Genomic DNA, 24,323 nt, shown 5'->3' with positions numbered 1-24,323 from the left:
TATGAAACAAAGGAAGCATTATAAATGAATGTGCTGCTTGTTTATTTTTACTTCATCAGTAAAGAGCCCCAGCCCAACTTGACCTCTCCATATTGCTTGTTTTGTCCCACCAAAAGTCCAGAATCCACAAAAAAAACAGTTTATTATTGTAAAAAGAGATAATATTCACATTCTAGAGGCTGCAGGCTCTGAATATTCACCTTTATTTCCTCCCCGAAAAAACAATGAATCCACAATCATGATCGCTGCTGCTGAATCTTTAATGATTGACTCATTTCTCCAGCTCTATATTCAGAACACCAATGCATATCCAGCAATAACTCACTTGCTTTTCCTCCTCGGCGTCAGACCTGCGAGAGCTGAGAGTCGACAGCAGGGAGAGGAGGGTGTCGGAAGGGAAAGAGCGACGGGTGTCGGAGGGCCGTGAGCCGGAGCCTCTGGATGGGCTGGAGCAGCTGTACCGGGCCCTGGAGATGGCCAACGTCACCGCCTTAGGGGACCCAAGACCCTGCAGCAGGCAGGAGTTACGACGATGCTTCACCCAGAGAGTCAGGGACCCTCTGCTCAACGACAGGCTGCACCGGGTCCGGGCCCTACGCAGCACCCTGAAGGTAATGAAAGAGGGGGGGGTAAAGAAGAATGAGCTGTGTCCCGATGCGTTCTGGTAACCCCCTGGTGCCTCCCCTCAGGCCAAAGAGTCGGAGCTGGCAGTGATCTGTGCCCTCCTGGAGGACCCTGGCCTGTGCTCCCAGACCTTCAGAGAGTGGAAGCAGTGGCACAGCGAGCTCTACTCGGACATCTGCCAGCTCAGTCCGGGCACCAACGGCCAGGACGACCTCTCCCCGCTGGCTGCGCCCCTCATTACCCACACACACTCCTTCATTGAGACACACGTCTGAAAGAGAAGAAGACGAGCAAAGACTCAACTGACACACACAAGCAGATGAACACACAGAGCTTTATATAGGCTGAATCATCCCTCCACACACACACACACACACACACACACACACGTAAGATGTGTAAATATCATGAAGGGAACTGTCTGAGACCTGCGTGTATGAACTTTTGATAAACCTGAGGACCCCACAGGGTGCCTATTGCATGCCTGAACATAAAGCATTAATCTTCCTTTGTCTATGGAAATCAGCATAAACTCCAATGCGCTTGTCAAGCAAAATGGAAAAGAGGAGACTTTAAACATGTTTGTTCCTTTGTGTTCTTGGTTTTTGCCGTTTCTTTGTCCCGTTGATATTCGGGAGCTGGGGAGGGGGGAGCGATATGTAGCAGCAATACAGACGAGAATCCTTTTCACCACAGCACTGTACTAACTTTTGTACTGATGAACTTTGCACCCAGAGCCACCAGTTCTCCCCCCGTTCTCTCTCTCTCCCGCTATCTTTTTTTTCCGTTCTCTTCCTTGTTGATTTACAGCAACCGGGCGGATCTGAAGGGACAGAATGGAGAGACTAAGGGCACTGACTTTTAGTGTACGACGGGGGACGAGTGACCTCCAATGCCGGGCTATCAGTTTTAGATGAAGACGGAAGCATTGTGCTGGCTAGATGCACGCGAATCCAAACTGTGAAGAAGAAAACAAAAACACACACACAACTTTACCTGCAGGAGGCTCCTCTGACAGACTGCAATTCAGTTCGCAGTCATCCTTTTCCTCTCTCTTTGCTTCTGTCCATCCCCTTCTTCTCATTTCTTCTTTGCTCCGTCGTTTCTTCCGCCCCTCTCCCGTCCTCAAAGACTTGTGTATATGTGTATACCGCTGTGTATACTGATGTAAATGTTTGCGTTCCACTACCACTGTGATATGCTTATAGCGGTAGCGGAGGGAAAGACGGAGAGTGTGTATTTGCGTGGGTGCAAAGCATTCCTTTCTCAGTTTTATTTTTATTTTATCGCAGGAGCTCGAGAGTTCTTTTCTCAAAGGACTCACTCACTACAAAGAATGCACTTTCTATATCTCTGCATCCCATTGGCTGCATCGCAAGGGCCTGTTTCTCATTGGCCTCTTTACCATCGCTGTTCCAACTATCAGGTAAAAGCATTTGCCGTGTCATTTAAAAAAAAAATAGATTTATGTACAGTCGACAAATATATTTAAACATAGGAGAATATATAAATCTATTATGTTTTGTGTCATAGATATGATGTAACGTATGATGTATTCTATGCCAAGGTTTTGCAGTGCCCCCCCCCCCCCCTCTTCACTCTGTCGATGCAGGGTGTTTAGCAGCTGAATAACTAGAAGGCAACCGACACGCGCCATCGCTGACAGCTGATTGGTTTACATCATGGCTGGCCCTTCTCCAGATGATGTGTTGCATGATAAAAAAAAAAGGTCTTGGGACTGATCTGATTGGACAGGGTAAAATAATGTGGATCATTTTAGTTCTTGTTTTGTTTTGCTTTGTTTTTCTTTTTTGTCTCATGCAAGATGGATTAGACTATGTGCAAAGGTGTAGGTTCATAGATTTGATGCATTCTTCTTCTTTTATTTTCTCCATTGGATGGCGTTTGAAGACACACACTGTACAGCTCAGCTGATTGGTCAATGCAGATCCTCCTTAAAGCATGAGGTTTAGGTTTATATATAGTCAGACTGATATGCGTCCAAAGATTCCAGGAGTTTTACCTGAAAGAAAGCAGAATGAAAATGATAATTATAAGTCCCTCAAAGCATTTGGCTGACACTGCATGGCCTAAAACCCCCTACACCAAATTATCTCTATAATGTCTTTGAAACTTGGATGAATCATCTCCTCTGCAACGTCAGGCCAAGGACTCTACGGCGCCCCCCAGTGTCGAAGACTGAGTCACGCGTAGCACCATGCTGCACCCAGCACTCTGTACTTTGTTCTTTATATTTTTACTGTAACTCTTTGTGTGCAAGTTCACACTCTTGTGAAGTATCAAACACCTCCCAAGAAATATGTGTTTTTGAAAATTTCATTTTTAGAGTACCACGAAGAAACAAAATGATGCAAGCGCTTTCCCTGTGCCTCCATATACCCTTTTTTTTGACAAGGATAAAGTGACTATATTGGCAATCACATGCACGCACACATGCACACGCACAGCTGTAGAAGAGTTGCAACACATTTTCAGTCTGCAGATCTCTCCACATTCTTCATCTATTGTTTTGTTGGTCTTCTTTCTTTTTCCAACCGCGGCTCTACTGAGCATGCAGCATACTGTAGATAAAGAGGAAGTTCAGATTTGTAGGCACAGACTGTGTTATCCCTCCAAGATCTTTGCGTGCGTAGGACCTGCAGAAACAGGCCAAAAAGGGAGATTCCACTGTGTGTTCTTTCAGGGGTGTATACACCTCATGGTACATTGCACAGGTGTGTAAGATGTAAGTTGCACTGCGACATTAAAAAAAGGAACATATTGCTCTTTTTCACAGATACTATTAGCTTACTGTTATTCTGTACATTGAGCTGACTAAAGATGATATTAAAAAGAAAGAAAATGACATTTATTCTTCTTAAAGTAGCCTTTTTTGGTTTCATATATATGAATATATATATATATATATATATATATATTACAAAAAATACAGATTGTAAACATAAGTTGTTAAACTTTGACTTCAATAAACTGAATCCTCTACACAATGAGCTTTTTTTTTTATGTGGAAACTTTCTTGCTTTTATTGAAATGGTTCTCATCAGGTATATTATAACCTGTGATGGAACACAACTCACAATAGACAAAATAGGTAAACACATTTTACCAGTTTTAAATGGTAATTTGTCTATTTATTGAAACATAAATATATATATATATATATATATATATATTACTACAAACTGGGCCTGTATGGAAAAAGAAAATGCTCCCTGCAATCCCAAACCAGATTAATAGCTTGCTTGTGACTGGTTTAGACTAACCCAGGCTTGATCAGTGTACCTGCCCTCTTCAGTTGAATCAACACCTATAGTCCCGGCCTAGATAGATCGATTTCAGAAACATTGAGTTGGTTATAGTTGGTCTCACCTCTATTGCAAAGCTGATTCAGGAAGTCATGAAGGTTCTAAGAAATCAAGTGAGTAACTACAGATCTGTTTCCTATCAGTAAAGATCAGGGTTCATAGTCAGAAGTTGAAGCGGCTGGGGGTCAAACATTATTTCCATTATTTCTAGCACAAACCAAACACTTTGTGATTTATATATTAGATAACCTTTTTTTATTACCTTATTTAATAAAACCATGAATCAAAACTTGCATTTTGTGTTTACTCCTAATACCTTGGCATTGTTTTATGTAGAGCTGACACAGTGTAGTATTACGTTATGTACACACGTCAGCGCTTATGACGTCACCCTGCTGCAGGTTCCTCTTCCGTCCACTAGGCGGCACTAGCTGACCTACGTTGGCGCTGCTCGCTGCACCTCGGAGGCTGAGGAAGAAGTCATGGCTGCCAAGGTGAATTTCTGACATTCGCCTCTTTGGAAAAGTTTTTTTTAGTGTGTATCCTGATAATATTTTCAATGAACGTTCAGGTGTCGCAGGAATGTCTACTATTACCAATCCGTTCATGCGGATTTGACGTCACTGCCACATTTCAGGCATTCAATAACGACGTTGCATTGAAGCAGCCTTGCTAACCCCTGCGTTAGCATTGAACGCGTCGTTGATAACCGGGTGGCGTTTCTTGCTCCATTATTCCACACAGTGATTGAATGTTGGTGCTTTGTCCGTCCTGGCTTCGTGCGTCGGTGTAGAATACTTCAACGATGCTGCAGCCAACGGAACATTAGTAGAGACGACATAAGAGTTGATGTTAGCTTAGTTTGAGGTGGTTAAAAGTTACCCACAACATTCAGTGAAAGCAGTTCTGCGCATTATATTGAGGCTAACTTTACGCGCGCAGTGACACGTTTACAATATTTAAGAACACGTATCAAACTCGTGCAATATTTCTCACAAACAAAAATAAGCAGACATTTTTTTAAGTCCCCAGCAGTAAACAGCCACGAAATGAACCTCTTCCAAACCGAGACAGACACTCAGTACTTGTCAATAAGTGTCTATAAATATAAAACATTTGTCTGATATCGTATTTATTCTTAAAATCATTCATGCTTTTTTTTTTTTTTTTTTTGACCATTTCCTGCATGTCCTGTCATCAGATCTTGAAGCTGTGTTGTGATACAGGTGGTGATGGTGGCCGTCCCGACAGTTCTGGGCATAGCTTCCATCCGTGTATATACTGTGGAGGAAGCGCCTGCTGATGGGATGGCTTCCCGAGAGAAGGTGCGCTGTCCCAACGTCTCAGCAGCAGGCCCGGTTCTACAGGTGCTCCGTTTAAACGCTGACTCCTGCTCTGTCTCCAGCTGAACTTCTACACGCAGCTGCCACCGTCTGGCCCGGCTCACTTTGTCCCGGCGAGGCCGGGGCTGATTCAGAGTGGGGTAACTGCAGCGAGAGAAGGCGTCCTTCCACTCGTCCAGGCTGTAAAGGTCAGTGGTTGACAGATGTGGGGTTTTCCCAAAATGTAATATTGAAATGAATAGATGTATATATTTTCATTTCCCTGTGAATGTTACAATCAAATATACATGGATATTTCTGCCACTAATATGGTGTTTTAGATGAAATGGTTAATAATGGATGAAGCAAGAAATGCTCTGGGTTTTCCAATTCAGAATGTGTGTGGGATTTCAGACACATTCATATTTTAATAAGTGCTGTAATTCAACTGTGAAATTATTTTAGATTAAATTTGCTATCAAATGCAATATTTAAAAAGGAAATATATGAAAGTATTCATGAAAAGACCCCCCAAAACATATTTTTAACACTTTCCCAAAACTCTTTGGGGGGGGGGGGGGGCACTGCTCTGTCTGCAGAACATTTTACTGCTCTGATGAGCAAAGGAATTGATTATCACAAATTAGATTAGTGATCATTAAATCAGATCAGATTATCTGACTCGAGTTGAAGTACTTCGATTGTTCTGTGGATCTAAAGCAGCATGTCCAGAACTCATTCTAAGATCTCAGACCGGCTGCTGCAGGATTGACGCACACAGTCAGGCTTTCTGACACTTTCTTCATGTTTATGCTGTAAAAAAAAAAACATTTCGATTATTTGGATAAACGGTGCATAAATAGAACCTGCACCAGAACACAAAGCGCGCTCCTCTCTCCCGCACCTTCGGTGTTAAGTTTCCAACCCTCGTGTTTGTTCCTCTTGTGGTTGCGGAACATAAATCCCACGTGCTGCAAGCCGCTTTGTGCAGGCGTGATTCTGCAAAGCGCTGGGTTCAGGAAGTAGTGTTTGTGTCGCTAACGCCACAGCTGCGAGATTCGCTCCGAGGAGATTTGGCGGTTGGGTGGCATGAACGACTGTGGGTGGGGGGGGTACTACCCCAGTGACACTGACTCAATTCACTTTATTTCCGTTTGTTCTCGACAGGGCGCCTGCTTTTCTCTGAAAAGTGCAGCTGTTAATGTACGCCATGCGGGAGAGGGTGAGTCGACAGTAGGTATTTTAGGTGTCGTACAAATCTAAAATCCAACGCTTCAGTTCTTTCCCTTCTTGACAGAGCAGCAGAACAGAATGTAAAGCCTCCCTGATATTATCTGTGCATGGCTTTTTGTACATAAGCTCTTTTAACATCGTGAAATCCAGAAGTTTATCTCAATCTATTTAATCTAAGTGCATCTTTTTTATGTTGATCTTACATTATTTAGGTTGCATTAAAAATTAACACATGCTTGGTACTTATACTGGATATGCAGTGTCCCAAACATTAGAACATGTATAATAAAAGTACCGCTGCAGTTTATTGTCCATTAGTGATACTGCTGCACATAATATTACTCTTTATATTACCGCCATTTACTTCACCACCCGTAATGCTGCTGCTGCTATTGAAGTAAATAATGAGCCGAGGGTCAGACATACAAATGAAAGTATTTCTCACCGCTGTGTTCCTGTATTTCCCAGATGTGTACTATTACTTGAAAGATCCTCCTCCAGATTTTCTTCCCAGATTTGGTACGATCACCATGGCCGGCCTGCTGGGAATGTTCTTGTCCCGCAAAGGTAACTTGGACCGGCAGTCACAACCCCAGCGTAACTTTATGTATTGTACGATATGAAATACAACACTAGGAACCAAAAGTATATCGCATACAGTCATGTCAAGTTGTCAAATCCTTTATTACAACCGTAAGAATGTTGATCAGTTTAACACGGAGACGGTTCTGTGCAGCTTTTTTTTTACCATTCCAGTTCCCCCATAGTCCGTCCCCGTGTTTTCCTGAGTCACAGACTATGAACATGTACGGTAACAGAGAAGATGACAGTGAGGGCTACACACCCCTGGGTCAGCGTTGAAGTTGGAAAAAAACCTGAAGGAGAATTAATTCATGCTGGCAAAACGTCAATTCCTGGACTTCAGGCTGACCAGAAATGAATCGAGCCTGATGAGTGTCCATCCATCCATTTTCAGCCGCTTATCCGGGGCCGGGTCGCGGGGGGGGGCAGCAGCCTAAGCGGGGAAGCCCAGACTTCCCTCTCCCTGGCCATTTCTTCCAGCTCTTCCGGGGGGGGTGGGGTTCCAAGGCGTTCCCAGGCCAGCCGAGAGACATAGTGTCTCCAGCATGTCCTGGGTCTTCCCCGTGGTCTCCTTCCGGAGGGACGTGCCCTGGACACCTCCCCAGGGAGGCGTCCAGGAGGCATCCTGAATGCCTGAGCCACCTCATCTCAACGCCCTGATGATTGTTTGATCCACGTGCGCTACTGTCGGGAGCGCTCCCAAAGCCTTTCTAGTTCTCTGTCAAACATTCTCGGTGCTCTAAAGGTAATCTGCCATGAAAAGTGTCTGAGGCTCGAATGTCGTGTTCGCCCCTTGCAGTTGGCTGAACCAAGCGAGCAAAAACCCGTTGAAATTGATGTTCGAGTGTGAAGCCAGTAGAAAAATGATCCCCGTTGTGAATTTCACTTTAGGCTCCCGTTTCAAGAGGGTGGCCGTTCCCCTGGGTCTGATGAGTGCAGGCGCTTCCGTGTGCTATCCAGCTCAGACCGTCGCTGTGGTGAAGGTGAATATTGGTTTGAACACGGGTCTCTTGGCAACGCGATCACAAGCCTGATCATCTTCAGAGTTTAACACCATCGTTGTCTTTTTTTTTTTTCTTCTTCCGAGGTGGCGGGTAAGAAGCTGTATGCTGCAGGGCGGTGGAGCAGCGGCGCCACAGCTTCCCTTCTCACCACCGAGCCCCAGGAGCCGCCTCCTTCGCCGCAGGTTAACGCCACGTTACCTCATCATTTGTTATTATTTATTTTCTTTGGGGGGGGGGGGGGGGGGGGGACAGAAGACTTATGAAAGGTTACGTGAGTGACAGACATGCAGCAAATGGCTGTGGGCTGAAATCGAAGCCGCCGCCTCATCAGCTGTTTTTAAATGGAAATAGATCTCTGGAGCTGTTTTTTTTTTTTTTTTTATTCCATGTGACTAATTCATGAACTTGATTAACTTTCTTCTCACTGAATAGTTCACCCTCAACATTTTCTTCCCTTCTATCTGTCAGGAGGTTTGTTTTTTTCTGGTCCAAGCTGGTTGCCCTTTAATGAGGATCGTAGATTTTGTTGCCTCCGTGTTTCTTTCTCACTGTAAGCCACTCGGTAATGCATGAACTGAAAAATGCAAATGCAGCAAATAAATAGCTTTTCCTCCAGTGTCATGAATCTATTGGAACTGGAGTAAAGATTGTTTTAATATTAGTTCTCTATCTTCATTTATAATCAGTAAAAAAAAAAAAAAAAGATAAGAGCACAAGTCTAATGAACAGAGTGTCTGTTTTCTAGGCAGCTGCAGTGCCGGGTTCAGATTCTGCTCCTGCCTCTGCTGTCCTGACCGAGGAGGCGTCATCGGTAACGCACTCGGAGCAATCCCCCGCCCAGACCCCCCCGGGTCACGGCACCGGTACCGCGTGGATCTCTGTCTGATTCTCAAGTCTTTTGTTTCAGTCACACAAAGGTTTTAACTGGTCATTGTGTCGCACCGCCGGCTCAGATCCAGTGGCTCAATCAGCGCCGAGAGAGATGAAGAGCTTCATGGCCGCTGAGGAAATACCCGCTCCTGTTGCAAGCGAGACAAAACCGGCAGCAGGTGCCAGCCCGGGAGAGTCCATACCACCATCAGAACCAGAGGAACTACAACCTGCCCCACTGGAGACGGCTGAGGTTCCCGAAGCTGTCCCATTAGAACCTGCTTCAGGAGAGGCTGTCCCATTAGAACCTGCTTCATCCGAGGCTGTCCCATTAGAACCTGCTTCAGGAGAGGATGTTCCTGGAGAAGCTGCTGCTTTGGAGTCTGTTCCTTCTGCTGAAGAACCATCTGGTCCAAAGGTCTCGCATGATCCATCAGGTACCAGTAATATCCTCCCACATAATGTCAAAGAGAAGAAAGTACACAATGAAGTAACATTCTTCCCGGGAAAACTACCCTTGGATTGATTCTCAAAGAAAGAGGAGTGACGTTTACTGAAAAACAAAGAAGGAAAGCTTCTGGAACTAAATTGATCCGGAACATATTTAGGGAACAGTTTGTTAAATTAGCCGTACCTACAGTACCGGTATTTGCATCTCTTGTATTTTTTTACCACGACAATACTCTTGTTCCATTTTAGTTTTCAGTAACACGTTTCCCATTTTTAACCCAAAGCTAAACATTTCATTCTTTGTCTCCTCAGATGAGCCTGAACCTTTGCCTCCAGCTGAGTCAGCTGACCCGCCCCGAGTTGCTGCAGCAGAGGACAGTAAAGGTAGGAGGGGTTTGAGTCAGGCCTTGACCTACCGGGTTTTGAGAACATCGTGTTTCTGACTTGCAGGTTGTCCAGCTCTAGACTAGTCTGGCTTTAACAGGAAAGACAAAGCTGGGACTGTATGATCATTCCTCACTGGGGGAAAACTCAAATGACAGACTAGGCAGGCCGTACTCATTCTGAATATTTATAGACATATTTATTTGCTTGCTTGTTTTTTTCCTCACTTGTAAGTTTTTTTTCTTCGAATCAATAGTTGATCACTACTCCATTAGAGATAACAGCTCTGGTTGAAAGTGTTTATATATATATATAATATATATATATATATATATAAACACTTTCAATATATATATAATATATATATATGCTTTGTTTTCATAAAGCAATTTCACGTCCTAAAGACCTGAGACTTTCACCAAGTCTTTATACACCGGTCTGACTTGCACTGTGCCGCTGCAGCTTAAAACACATAGCTACATAAAGCATCGCAGTGTTCAGCGTTCCTGACAGATTGTTAATAGAATTAATTAATAGATATGTTCATGGACGTGTGTGCGTGCGTGCGTGTGTGTGTGTGTGTGTGTGTGTGGCCTTCACTTTTATTTTTCCTGTCGGGTCCGTATCAGACGTTTCCTACGAATTCCCTGCACAGATGATTAAACTGAGCACAATGTTTATCTGTCCGTTTGATTTATTCCTTCGCTGCCTCATTTAGCAATCTGCTCTCTGGATCCCCCCCCCCCCCCGGTCTCCGCTTTTCCACATTTATTTCTTTTGGCTTGAATGTTTTTGCAACTTGGATAAAGGGTGATCAAATCAATCTTTCTTTGGTTTCAGTAAAAGCCGCCCCATAAACAGGGTGAGTTGGAATTTAGGTAATGGTGTTAGAGCGAGATGTGGGTGTGTGTTTATGGTATGTGTGTGTGTGTGTTTATTTATTCCTCTATCGGTATCTGTCAGTCTTTATCTGTAATAAAAGTGAAAGTCTGGAATATGTTTATATGTTATGTTTTACATCTGAAATCCATTTTAGGTGGATCTTGTTTATCTTGATCAACAACAACAACAATCTTCTCGCAGTGATATATTCTGTCCTCAAACACACTCTTCTGTTAATACATCAGTTTACATTCATTCAACGGCAGCATATTGTTTATGCTTATTTGGACATGGAATTATTCTTAAATTTGATTTATAATGGGTTAAAAATGCAGACGTTTTACTGAAGTTGTTGTTTGCATTTCCTTTCATGTCCTGCAGGTGGCGCTGTTTTCAAGCCAGAGCCCTCTTTGATGGACTTTGGCCAGTCGAGTGCAGAGGAAGAAGACCTGTACAGCACCCGCAGCTGAGTCGCCGCCGATGGAGAATGCTTTATCCCGCACTGCCGTCTCGTCTCATTCACATAAATAAAAACACACAATGGAAAAAGACAATTTTACAAACAAACCGATTCTTTATTATTATTTCCGTTCCCATTTCTGCTTTAATTCCTTTCTGCGGAAAAGGGTCCGAGAACATTTGTATGGTAGCAACATTGCAAGGACTTCCAGTTCACAGTACGGTCTGCGTAGGAAGATGAAAGCACCAGCATAGAATACACCCACAAGGTTCTGCAGAATTGTCTTTATTGAAATTCACAGATGGCTGATTGTGAAATATATTCTCTGTCTTTGTCATTTAGCAATTAGTTGGCCAATATGCTGCAGCTTTCATCATTGTGAATGGCTTATGCTTTTATTTATTGTGATTTAGCCAGTGCATCAGTACTTGCCAAATACTGCACGCATGTTGATCATTATGAGGCGATTATGTATTTGTTCCAAATTGTTACAATCAGAAATCCATCCTATAGTGCAGTAAAAATAAATGTATTTTTCATTACTTTGTCTTGTCATGCTGAATGCAGAACAGTCGTTGTTGTCATGCCTTCCGAGTAGAGCAAACATAATATAAGCTCCCGGCTTCACGGGTCAGGCGTATAAATATAATTCTATTCTTTACAGATTTGTCTTTCACTAAAGAGTTCTTTGGACGCCACGTCATAAAGACAGCAGCACCATGATGAGTTCTTAAACGAGTGATGGGTTCAAACCTCATGCTTTTCTTAGGGATATTTGACACGTTGGACCTGGTGCAAAGGGAATGGGACAGACCCGTCTCAAAATAAAACTAAGTATGTGCATCGCTTTTTTAAATGAACGTCTTAATTTGCTTAATTTAGTCGCATTGTTTATGAAGGTTATGATGGAGCTCATTGTCCTTACATCAGTATCCAAACGGTCTTATAGCCGGGACATCTGCGTCTCTTAACTCATCGTATAGATATATTGACTTGTTTTTGTGTATTCTGTTTGCAGCAAACGGCAGACCAGCCTTCGTGACACATGAACGATGACGAGCTCAGAGTCGTTATCGCTGGAACTTAAAGCGAATCAGGAAGATTTCACCTCACAAAAATGTTCCGGATCAAAGCTAATAAGGGAGCTACTGTTTCACTCGGAGTTATTCTATCATGTATAGATGCAGGATCATTTGTCAAAACTAGAAATGTAAATGAAAACTGAATCATGTCTTTGGGGGGGGTAGTTAAAAGCACGACAACAAATCTCCCAGCTGCTGTCACGGCATGGAATGTTACAAATGGACTCATTTAGTAGAACCAAGTTGTTGTTTTTTGGGGGGGGGGGGGTTTGTAAAGGACAAACTGTCATGTACAGTCATTGTGCTTTCCTGAAAATCGCAGTAGAAATTGACAAACAATTATTTCGGGGAAGTTTGGAAAGGGGAAAAAAACACAAATGCATTGATCCTGGGAATGTCCGGAATACTGAAACCGTTCCGGTGCCACATGTTTTTGCTTATTCCTAGGAGCGTCTGTCGGAACCAGGCTATCTGCTAACATCTTTACAGCATCTTTATTGCTCCTCAGAGGAACCCGAGCAGCCTGACCACATAAACCCTGCAGCGTGAGGCTGACCGGGGACATGGCCTTTGTGTGTGTGTGTGTGTGTGTGTGTGTGTGTGTGTGTGTGTGTGGTGCCTGCATATATATATATGAGAGGGGAACATCAATACTTTCTCATCCCTTTTCTTCTTACACGTATGGGAACCAGACGTCCTTTGGCACCACAGCTACAGTGTACACCGCTGGTTTGAGTCGGGGGGGGGGGGGGGGGGGGGGGGGGGGGGGTCGAGGGACTTGTTGGCTGCATTAGACAATCCTGACTAAATGTTCCCATAAAAACAAAAGCTCCAGAAACAACTGCGATCGTTAGCCAGCAGCAGCATTAATAAAACCACACGGGACATAATGTTGCAGTTCAAAATAGAACAGGGCAGAGAGCGTGCTGGAAATCTGTGTCTCACGCAAACTACCACTTTTTGCTATAAGCAGGAGCCCCCACCCCTGCCACTCATGTCACCTATCTCAAGGGTCCCCTACACATATGCCCCCCCCCCCTCCCCGCAGCATCCCACAGCATCCCACAGCTTTGAATCTGTCCTGAGAACTTAAGTCCAACCCCGAGCTTGTTATGCCGTTCAGACATATCCCAGATCTGTCCTGACCAGCAGAGAGGAAGCGAGGCTCCCGACCCTGACCTCTAACCTTTCACCCCCCCCCCCCCCCCCCCATGAGGAGGATTTTCCACAGAGGACCCTGCGAGGGTCACGGATTCTTCCCAGGATCTGTCCAGTGAGGGAGACTGTCCCTCCTCAAATAAACACTTTTATCAGCAAAAAAAAAAAAAAACATAATTATGTATAAGCAGTGTTTTTAACGTAGTATACATACATGTACATGCATTTATTAAATACAACACAGACTGCTGGGAGCCGCAGCCTTTACTTACTGGTTGCCACCTTTTTCACACGCTTGAAATGATATGTAAAATGTTTGTTAACCCTTTATTGCCAAACATGTCATATTTGATACACGTGGCTTTTCAGGATTTTGAGACTTCTACTTCAGAAGTTTGAAAGCTACAAGGCAACATCTGCATTTTCCATGAAAGAAAACAAAATTCCAGATATTGCAAAATTTACATAAATTAGAGCACTTGTATATAACAAATTATTATTATCATTAAGACCTTATTTTCCAAAGAAATTGAGTGTTCTGACGATTACTTCATGGGGCGGGCTCTAAAGGGTTAAGGAGAGAAGCATAAACTTGATAAGCTGTATTTCCTATGAAATATTTTTCATCAATGTAAAACGGATGTTGCGTTAGAAGCGGGCTGTGAGACAGATGTCTGGAACTGAATCTCCGGGTTTGGATCATCAGACAAACACGGAATTCGACACGTCGTCAAACTGTTAATCACGTCTTTGAATCTAATAATGAGTGATTCTAGGTTTTTATTGATGCCAGGCACAAACACGTGTTTCACATATACCATGACAAGTCAAACGTGCACCAAGGGTCGTTTCAACTGATTTCTTAAAGCTATGATAAAGTTAGACTTTCACTTTTCAGAGGCACTTATCTTATTTTAACGCTGACTAGAATACGTACCATTTATACATCTAATTTAGCCAAATCTGGAGTCGCGATGTCGCAGCAGATGCACCGAATCAGTGTTCTTCACTTTCCACTCCTGGATGAAAGAGGAACTGTGTGGAGGCAGCGCCACAGATCAGTCGTTCCTGTCGTCCTCTCTTTGTTCGGGCTGCCAGGGCATCATAAATGTCTGTTTTTAATTATTACATGCCTTTTGGCTTCTCGGTGTTGTGTGAGTGTGAACAACTGTGCGTACTTTGCATACCAGCGCAAGAACATTATGACAATCACAATCCTGCTCACCACGTTTCCCAGTTTCTGAAACTCATGCATGAAGGAAGGAAGGAAGGACGGAAGGAAGGAAGGAAGCAGCAGAGCTCTTCATCCGAGGCCTTACAGCTCTTTGCCTCGGCCTCCATCCATCATCATCACCATCATCCGTGCCCGCCGGCAGCTTTCACGGCGATTAGAACGCGTCGCCTCCTGATGGAGACTCAGTGGAGTAGAACGCCCGTGCACGGCTGAACGCACGTGCAAGCAGAGGTGAGCGTGTGGCGGTCCGTGCGTGCGTGCGTGCCATGGCGTGAGATTAAGAGCATCCAGAAGTGGAGCATGCATGCGCACGTGGACGCGCGCAGCAGAGACGCACGCTCGCACCACTGATCAATGGAGCTGCATGTGACGTAATCGCTCTCGGCGCTTTGTGCGCATCCGTCATTAAAAGTTTCACCAGAGGCTTTAATGAAAAACCACTGAGGGGAAGCTCCGCTCTTCTTTTTCCTCTCCATCTTCTCCTTTGCTCCCTGAAGAATCTGCTCATCCTCATCCTCATTTGTCTTCCACGCTGCCCCCCCCACTCCCCATGCGGCTGGCTTGACTTCCGCTGCGATAGAGTAAATATTTCCCATGGCTTATAATCTGACTGCTGGCAGGATGAATATGACACAAAGAGCGAGGCTCTGCTAATTAACACACGGTCGACGTTCTGCGTGTCAAAGCCCCCCCCCCCCCCCACCCCCACCCCCCAGCGAGGACGCGCGGGCCGTGACCTTTGACAACTCTAAATGGTCCTTCTCATGCTATACGAGCAGGGGCGACCCCACGTTGCGTGTCTGCAGTCACACAGGACACTCGGCTGTTACTGTCACCAACATCTTGACTTGATTTCCTCGGATCCGGCCTCTTCTGGTTGGGAATCAGAGAGGGAGGCAAAAAAAAAAAAGGAGGGATGGAAGGTAAAACAGAGAGAATATGTCTCTCTCTCTCTCTCCACACTGGCTCACATCCAGGTACAGTCCAGCCCCTCGGTAGTGATGGAGGCGTGACGTGCAAGCAACTTGTGCGTTGCGCAATCACCAGGAGGCTCCTGCGGGGGCTATAAGACCTCCAACCTCTTCTGGTTTCCCAGAGCCTCCTGTCTGTTTGCTTCACACACAGACTCACATATTTCATTGAGAGGAGTCGAGAAGAAGCTGTGACGACACGGACCGGAGCCTGCGGAAGAACTGAGAACCTCCTCACCGCTGGGACTGGATACTCGATCGTTCCAGGTAAGCTCAAGCCTTTATATTGGTAGAAATCATATTGTAGAGCGTCTGTTGATTGAGTAAGGTGTTCCTTTTAATTTGATTGGATACTGCAAGCACTATCTTAGCGTAATTACCAAGGAAGTAACCATCTTTTTTTTTTTATCATTAAAAAAATGAAACCTCGTTTCATTTCCCACATTGCGATTGCTTCTCTATTTGTCGTCATTAATAACGAACCCCTCTGGTGCGCCAGGCTTTTAATGGGATCACTTTAAACGACTTCTGAGCCTCCCGTAAAAACTATTAAAGTGAAAAACGAAGTTGCAACTTTTGTCATCTAAATCTCAGAATTCAGTCACTAATAGCAGAGACATGTTTCCGTGGCGTCTGTGGAGCAGCCGTGCTATCGTATGTATTTCATTACAGCGCCACAGGGCGTATAATGTGCCTTTGATGTGATTCGTCATCGAGTCCGACTCCGCCGTGTAGGAGCATTCGTTTCTCCGTGAAAGGCAGCTGAATTGTTGATGCTCTGCTGTTCCAATGTTATTCCCAGCCAACCTTGGAATACTGAAAGGAGGGAAGTCTAATTGTGGGACGGCGAGGACACACCCAGGTCAACAATGGAAGTCCCAGATGATCCTTCCCCTCTCAACGCCACCTCCTCAATGGAGGTCTATCTGAACGCCTCCTCTGATCGCTCCTGCTCCGACTGGCCTTCCGTTCCCATGGCCACCATCATCCCTGCCATCTACGCCGTTATCTGTGCGCTGGGAGTCCTTGTCAACGCCCTGGCGGTGGGTGTGTTGGCTCATGCCAGAGCCTCAAGGACAACTGTAGCCAACACCTTCATGCTGAACCTGTGTGTGTCCGACCTCCTGTTCCTGCTGTCGCTCCCCCTGTGGGCCGTCTACTACTCCCGGGGCTACAATTGGCCTTTTGGCTGGATCGCCTGCAAAGTCGCCGGCGCGCTCCACAACCTCAATCTCTACGCGTCTATCTTCTTCATCACGAGCATGAGCGTGGACCGCTACTTGGCCATCGTGCGCCCGCTCCGCTCCCAGAGTACCCGGAACCCCAAACGCGCTCGGCTGGCGTGCATCCTGGTCTGGCTCTTGGCGTGCGCTTGCACCTTCCCACCATTTTACCTGAGGAACATTCACCACGTGGAGGAGCTCGGCGTGAAGGCCTGCGGGCTCTCCTTCCCTAGCTATGACTGGTATATGACCCTGGTCTGCATGAAGATTATTCTGGCCTTCCTGCTGCCCCTGCTTGTCATCTCGTGCTGCTACTTTGCTATTGGCAGACACTTGTTGGCTGATACGGGCCTGGTGAGAATGCACAATGCCTCGCACCTTCCCAACAGTCCTTCCTTTAAATCCCAGGCGAGCATTAAATCGGAGAGACCCCCGACTCCATGCATGCGCCCCAGGTGCACGAACAGCAGATCCCTGGAGGGCAGGGGGCTGGAGCGGGTGCTGTGGACAGTGACTGCTGTGGTCCTGTCCTTCTTCATCTGCTGGTTCCCGTTCCACTGCGTGACCTTCCTGGATGTGCTGTGGAACGAAGGCTGGCTGGACGGCTGCTGGGTAGAATGGACCGTCCATAACCTCACCCCGCTCACCCTTTGCCTGGGCTTCTTGAACTCGGCCATCAATCCTGTCCTCTACTGCTTTGCTGGAAACCATTTTCGGGGCCGTCTCGGGAGTATCTGCAAAGGCCTGTGTGTTTGCTTTCAGGCCCGTGGGGATGATCGCAGCCAGAAGAGGGGCTCCTTCAGCACCAGGCTGAGCTCCTTTTCTCTTAAGCTTAGTGACTTTAAAGACCTGGCAATTAAAGAGCCCTCTGGTCCTGCTTAAAAAAAGAGTTACACCAACAACCAAGTGACTGCTGAACTCTAATAAGCATGGCTATGTGAGACAGAGCTGCTAACTCAGCCACATTCCAGCAGAGCTCCATGCAGCCCTAAAGACAGCAAAAGGTGGGCAGATCTGACGCTGGTTTGTTTGTTTGTCTGTTAGCAACATAGCTCAAAATGCTAACGATGGATATTGATGAAGATTTTAGGAAATGTTTGGAATGTTACCAGGAACAGTTGATGATGGTTGCTGATGATCCCGAAGAGATCCTGGATTCTGGGTCACTTTGAAATCTGCTTTAACATTGCAATCAATGGAACTTCAAAATGTGTTCCTCAATATCTCGGTTGATTATTGACCGATGTTTATGAAATTTGACACAGTGACGTAGGGTGGGGGCCTCTATCTCATCACCGAATTTCATTCAGATCGGATTTGGAAAAAAATATTACATTTTAACATTAAAAACTCCATTTATGTATTCAAAAAGCAGTTACAAATACACATCAACTTTGATTCACTTTTACTTTTCATGGTTGCTGTATAAAGATACCAAGAACAATTTTGAGCCTTTTGATGATGATGATCCAGATCACCATGTGGATGGTGTAAATCTAATTAGGAGGGGAATGAGCTGCTCGGCGGTGGTCTGTGCTCTCCGAGTGCTTTTCTACTTTAAATGTGCTTCTCGTTCTTTTTAGTTTTGAAAACTATTATTTTTGTGAGATTGTGTTTATTTGTGCCGTAATAACATTCTTGCCACATCACATTCTCCTGTTACCTCCACTCTGACTGAATGTGCAGCTACAGCATGATGGCTTTCCTGGCCAGAGCCACCAAGACATTAATGGAATACAGACGTATAAGGAGAAATATTATTATATATGTATTATGTACTCATTGGTGATATTGTTACATATCATTTTATTGTTTCTGTTAAAACAGATTAGGGAAAATAAAATAAAAGATTCTGCATTTATTTGACGAAATAACATTTCCCTAAAATGTTTCTCTGATTGAAAATATTCTAGATATTCTTGATTAAAACAGGAGACTTGCAGGATTAGCTCCTCCAGAATGTCATCTAATGGATTCCTTACATATCAAGTCCAGATATCCCATTCTGATGCTAATTCCCTTTTACTGCCTTCCAGTCTTGCCAGTTGTGTCGGTCGAGACGATCAATGATGCGTCTGTCTGCTCTTTGCGTGCAGCTTCCTGCTCTGGCGCTGACCTGTTGGAGTCTGGTGCAGCTCTGCTGGGATCACTGAGAAGCTTGCATTGTTCATTGTATCTACCTTTTTCTATTTTACACTTCCTATGACACACAGCTCCTCCCTCTCTATCTGACTCTTCATGCTATAAATATATGCCAGTAATCCCCCTCTCTCCCCCGTAGTCTTGTGCTCTCTCTTCCTCTGTTTGTCCCTCTTTCTGTCTCAGTCTGCAGGTCCTTCTGTCCTTGATCCTGCTGAATCTGGACTTGTGGCCCTCAACCCTGATACCAATATCGCTAGCATTAGCATTTATAGTTTTATACATGTTGTTTTTGTCTGCTCCTGCTCTGTCTCTCTATCACTTCTCTATCGATCTCCTTGTTTTTGACTCTCCTCCTACCTGCCATTCTCTCTCTCTCAACCCAGCCAGTCAGACAGATGGACGTCCACCATGAGCCTTAGGTTCTCTCCAAGGTTTCTGCCTGTTAAAGGGAAGTTTTTCCTTGCCTCCATTGCCAAAGTGCTTGCTCTTGTGGGTCAAGTTGGGTTCTGTCTTTCCCTGCAGGTCTTTCCCTACTAATCCTGTGAAGTACCTTGAGATGACTTTCTGTTGTGATCTGACGCTATATAAATAAAATTGAATTGAATCCAATATCGGCTGACTGTTTCTGAACATGGCCATGACCCCCACAAAAGAAAGGCAACTGGCAGGCTACTTGTGGTCATACAATAATCTGTTACATTTTTCCACTGGATGGCGATAAAGGGCCTCCCTGAATGAGATGCCACTGCTGCTGCTCACCCCCATAGAGCCCCCCCCCCCCCCAAGTCTCACCGATCCTGATCTCATGGAGCAGAGCAGACACAGACTGATGGCTCATCAAGTTTAGGTTCTGAATGTATAAAAGCAGAGATTGTCATAAATCCTCTGCGTTACAAAGGAGCTACCAGCTCGAACGCTTGTGTGCCTTCCTTTCCTGCCAGGGTTTTGGAGGATCTCCTGGCAGCCTGTGAGCATGTATGGTAAGAATGAAAAGAATGCGGGTGAATGCTGGTGATTTTCACACAGCTGATGGGCTTCAATTAGCCAACCAGAAGGCTTGAGTAAACGTGAACAGCATGTCACCGCTGCAGCCATTGGGTATTTTAATCACCAGGCTCTTAATTTGACACATGCAGAGCTTTCTGAATGACAGCACACATTGCAGGATGAGTTCTCCACGGCTCCACAGTCTGTTCATACAGGCCTCCAGAACAGGTGTGTGTCCTTGATGCACGTTTAAAGAAGAGAGCATGGCGCCTGACTGATTTATCTCGAGTTCACACACGAGTCGAGAAAGATGAGGTGCCGTCAATATTTTTCATCAAACTTAACTGCAATGTTCTCAAGTCTGTTCCATGATATTTCAGAGGGAAAAGCTTTAAAAAGTAAATACTGGCGACAATGCAGTGATGAGCCATGTTTTAGATTAAGACTGAATAAAAAAAAGACAAATCAAAAATCAGCTGCTTCTCATTGGTTTAGGTTTGTGATCCCAAGAGAGCCCATCTTATATTTTTGTCAGCGGTTCCATCAAATGTTTAATTTAAATCCGTGACGACTCCAGAAAAGAAAAGATAACTCCCCCTCCATTTTTTTTATCCTAACTTATCAAGCAAGTACGTAAATTTAGCCGCATCTCACACATAAAATCCTGCGTGCACGTTAACACATCAGCCTTAAAGGTCACATATTTGAAGTCACAAGGGACTTGTACTTTAGGTGAGTTTGCTCATTTATTCGGAATGCAGGAATATCCTGATGGAGGATTTCACATCATTTATATTTATAGCGTACGTAAAGGACCTGAAATCTTCTACCAGTGAAGCTATACATCGGAATTTACAGAAACTGTGGTGGAAATAGACAAAGTTAGCAACTTCTGTTATAAGAAGAAAAACAAAAAAACAAAGCAAGGCCTCTGGATAATTGAGCTGGATAGGAGAAGTCACTGCACAGGCACAGGCACAGCATATATTTTTCTGTTTGAAAAGGGCGATATTGCTTCTTCTTTTTTTTTCAATCCCTCTCTTGTGCTTTCTACTGTTGTGGAAATATTCAGTTAGAATCGTTGAAGTTATTTCCTGTCGAAAAATACAATCATTTCCTAAGAGATGCACAAACCCACATTTTACTGGTGTGCGTTTGTGCACACGCAGCGTGTCTTATGATGAGGTGGAGAGAGAGAGAGAGAGAGAGAGAGAGAAAGAGAGAGAGTTTACTTGAGAAATCTTTAACAAAAATTCAAGATAATGACAAACACATTAAATACAAGGCTGGAAATCTGCCTCAGCATCTGCCCCCCTCCCAGTTGTTGCTTGCAGTAAAGAGAGGATATACTGGTGCACCAGTGATGGAAAACCTGCCAGTCTACCACGGACCGATCGGCAAAGAAGAGGGGGAGCGGCGACTGGGCCGGGACGGACGGGACGGGGCCTACCTGATCCGTAACAGCGACTCTGTGCCGGGCGTGTTCTGCCTCTGCGTACTGTGAGTATACAAACCCAGATGAACTCGTCGTTCCCTTTGAGCCGCGTCTTTGGGACCTCAGGTGATCGCACCAACACACGACTTTGCTCTCCGCCGTTATTGATCTTGTCACATTTAAGAAAAATAAAAACCCACACAAACCATCGGAGGAGCTGCAAGACGAATGAAAGGCCAACCGTTTGTCTCTGTGTGGTTGCAGGAGCCACGGCCACGTGTACACCTACAGGCTGCGCAGGGAGGAAGCGGGTTTGTGGGCTGCAGAGGTGAGACGCAACGCATTTCAGCCAGTGCTCATTAGCTCTGGAGGCTATTTTGGTGGCAGCCTCAATTAAAAACGCTGTGAATTGGCAAAAAAAACCAAACAAACAAAACAACAACTCCTTTTCTCTACAAGTGACAGCTCGGAGAAATTAGTGCATTTCTGTCCCTGTGAGCAATAACGTCCTGTGAGATGGCCCCCGGCCCCTGTCAGCATTACTACAGCCATGGGAAACCAAGAACTGCATTTGACAGCATTTTTGTTGCGTATATTTATTGCGAATACCCAGGGATGCAGACGGCATGGAGACATCTGCAGGCTGTCACCTATGTTTGATGTGTTGTAACTGAATTTTACACTCACCCATCCTTTAGTGACAACATCAATGATGCAGAAGGAGGATTCACCACAAGCCCAATAACAGTTTACATTATTCATGTGTGAAATCAGTCACTTTATTGCTATAGTGTTCTGGGGGGGAATAGGGGTACCACTCGTGGCCAGACACAGGAACATCCAAATCGCTTGTTGCTGTACAACGTGCACTCTTTTATTCAATGTTTTCACAATGCACTGAGAGAAAAAAAAGCGTTTCACCGTTTCTCACGGCTCTATTGATAGCAAATGGGTGGACAAAAGTGATGCCTAAAAGTCCTTCCTCGCCGGGACATGTAGCAGCGGAGTGGGAAATGCATTCAAAATGATGCCAAGCTCCCTCGAAGACCCACGATACATTTAGATTGAGCTAAAGCCAAATGAAACGTCACACAGATCCGTAGCTACGGCCGAAGATGATGAGGAGATATGAATGATCTTTGTGCCATTTTTGTTTAATTCTGTCATATTCAGTAAAGCTGCAGAGATAATGTGGGACACTTCTTAGATGTCAGACATAAAAGTCGAAAATAAGTGCATCTTTGTTGACTGATAAAATATATTAAAAAATAAATAACAAAAAAGCCCACGGGAGTAGATGCTTTCTGGGGAAACTGAAAAGAGATCCTTCCTAATTTAGCTTTCAAAGCCCTTGAGTATATGCTCCATCGTTTTACAGCCATTATAGATTGATTTTCTTTTGCATCGTCTTATTTGTTGCTGCTGCCTTTTATTTACTTCAGTACGAGCTCATTGTGGATCAGTGTAGCAGATAAAAATATCATTGAATGATTCCCAGCCCATTCCTTTGCACATTCAGCTTGCACGTCTGCCCTTGCTTTTAGAAAATCTGATGCCCTTTATGCGGCAAATCTGCAAGATCTTATTTCCAGATGACGTTGGCCTGCCCTCTTCCTTTCCTCGTGGGATTTGATGTGAAGATGTAGAAGCTGACTTTTCCTCTGCTGGTTTTTTCTTCTTCTTCTTCTCTTGCATTTCAGACCACTCCTGGTGTGAAAAAGCGACATTTCCGGAAAATCAGGAACTTGATATCAGCTTTCCAGAAGCCTGGACAAGGACTGGCCATGCCTCTGCTCTACCCAGTCACTGCTTAGAAACAAGCACATCCACGCGACCTGTAGTAGGCTGTCACCAACACACAGCGGGCCCAACTCCTATACCTCCAGCAGCGGCCGCCACATTGTGCTCGGGGACAGAGGAAGCAGCAACACGGTTGCAGCAAGCGCTCAATTAGGGGCAGACCCTAAGCAACATTGACTTGTGTGCAAAAATCCCAGCTTTTGCATGAAGCCTGCTGTTATGTTTTACACGGTGCATGTGAAGTACGGTAAATGCCATTCTGTTCCAATTAACCATTCTGTGTTTGCTAAACCCAAGTTATTAAGATCATATAGCAGCGACTCAGTTCTGTATCCTCCCTGATTCTATTTCTCTCTGCACATCTCACAGGAAGTGCCTCCTCTCACTTCCAGGGATGGGACGTAAAATATTCAAACAGCAAAACATTAATATCCATTACTGCCTGCTAAAGTTGACAACAGATATTGTGCTTTGTTTTCTTAATGCAATTTGTTTGTGTGAGTGGCAAAATAAAATAAAAAATGATATTGGTTGAAATAAACTAAATTAAATGAGGTCACACACACACACACACACACACACACACAACGGCACACACCCGAGCCTCCGTCTGACGTGTAATGTGGAACAAAAATTCAATTTGACATATTGAAGTACTGATTTCCATGGAGAGAATGCTGACTGCTGGAGAGGGGGCAAGAATCTGTCATTCATCTGATTGACATTACTGGCGCCTCATGACAAAATGAGTGAGGAAAGGAGAGAGAGAGAGCATTTATTCAACCCAGCCTATTCTTCTGTGCAGCGGTCTCCTAGCAACCGGATTCTCCATCCTTTCACCACCGAGATGAGGTTGGACGGTATCTCACGGAGCATATGGCTTGAATGGGAAGGAGCGCCGCTTCCGGTGAGCAGAATGCTCATCGGGAACGTATATCACCTGCTCGCAGTCGGAAACATATGCATTGTGTGACTCTGTCATCCGCAGCCCAGCAGAGAAATACAAACAATTAATGTTGGGCAGATGGCGGGAGGGAGGTGAGCAGGGGGGGGGGGGTGTAGGCAGACGGGAGAGGATGTGGATTAGTGGGAGCTAGATTAGAAAAAAAGCAAACTTCTTTTCTTTCTTTCTTTCTTTTGTAACTTTCTTTTTT

The 24,323-nt window shown here is 44.8% G+C and overlaps 4 protein-coding genes across 4 annotated transcripts in view; all 4 read left to right on the top strand.

Annotated features, from left to right (window-relative positions):
* si:ch211-26b3.4 (connector enhancer of kinase suppressor of ras 2) overlaps positions 1 to 899 on the top strand; it is a 42,323-nt gene extending 41,424 nt beyond the window's left edge. The window contains exons 23-24 of the mRNA XM_068740089.1: positions 349 to 611; positions 690 to 899. Of these exons, the coding sequence (XP_068596190.1) occupies positions 349 to 611; positions 690 to 899 (473 nt within the window). The remainder of the gene's footprint in view (positions 1 to 348; positions 612 to 689) is intronic.
* Positions 900 to 4,428: 3,529 nt separating this feature from the next.
* On the top strand, positions 4,429 to 11,660 carry apool (apolipoprotein O-like). Its single transcript, XM_068740546.1, has 11 exons — positions 4,429 to 4,444; positions 5,177 to 5,275; positions 5,356 to 5,481; positions 6,440 to 6,494; positions 6,974 to 7,072; positions 7,979 to 8,070; positions 8,175 to 8,273; positions 8,837 to 8,954; positions 9,045 to 9,398; positions 9,724 to 9,795; positions 11,059 to 11,660. Exons 1-11 carry the CDS (start codon positions 4,433 to 4,435, stop codon positions 11,145 to 11,147), a joined length of 1,215 nt encoding a protein of 404 aa, XP_068596647.1. The 5' UTR covers positions 4,429 to 4,432; the 3' UTR covers positions 11,148 to 11,660.
* Positions 11,661 to 16,451: 4,791 nt separating this feature from the next.
* LOC137895353 (type-2 angiotensin II receptor-like) lies at positions 16,452 to 17,687 on the top strand. The gene has a single exon (XM_068740841.1). The coding sequence runs from the start codon at positions 16,452 to 16,454 to the stop codon at positions 17,685 to 17,687; it is 1,236 nt and encodes a 411-aa protein (XP_068596942.1).
* Positions 17,688 to 21,297: 3,610 nt separating this feature from the next.
* LOC137895317 (SH2 domain-containing protein 1A-like) lies at positions 21,298 to 23,346 on the top strand. The gene is given in 4 exon segments (XM_068740798.1): positions 21,298 to 21,434; positions 21,634 to 21,697; positions 23,070 to 23,303; positions 23,305 to 23,346. Coding segments are annotated over 4 exon segments (477 nt in total).
* Positions 23,347 to 24,323: the final 977 nt, after the last annotated feature.

The sequence above is a fragment of the Brachionichthys hirsutus genome, chromosome 6 (genome assembly GCF_040956055.1).
Source record: "Brachionichthys hirsutus isolate HB-005 chromosome 6, CSIRO-AGI_Bhir_v1, whole genome shotgun sequence".
Lineage (NCBI taxonomy): Eukaryota > Metazoa > Chordata > Actinopteri > Lophiiformes > Brachionichthyidae > Brachionichthys > Brachionichthys hirsutus.
Note: the sequence above shows the minus strand (reverse complement) of the source record. Positions and strands in the feature narration are given on the sequence as shown.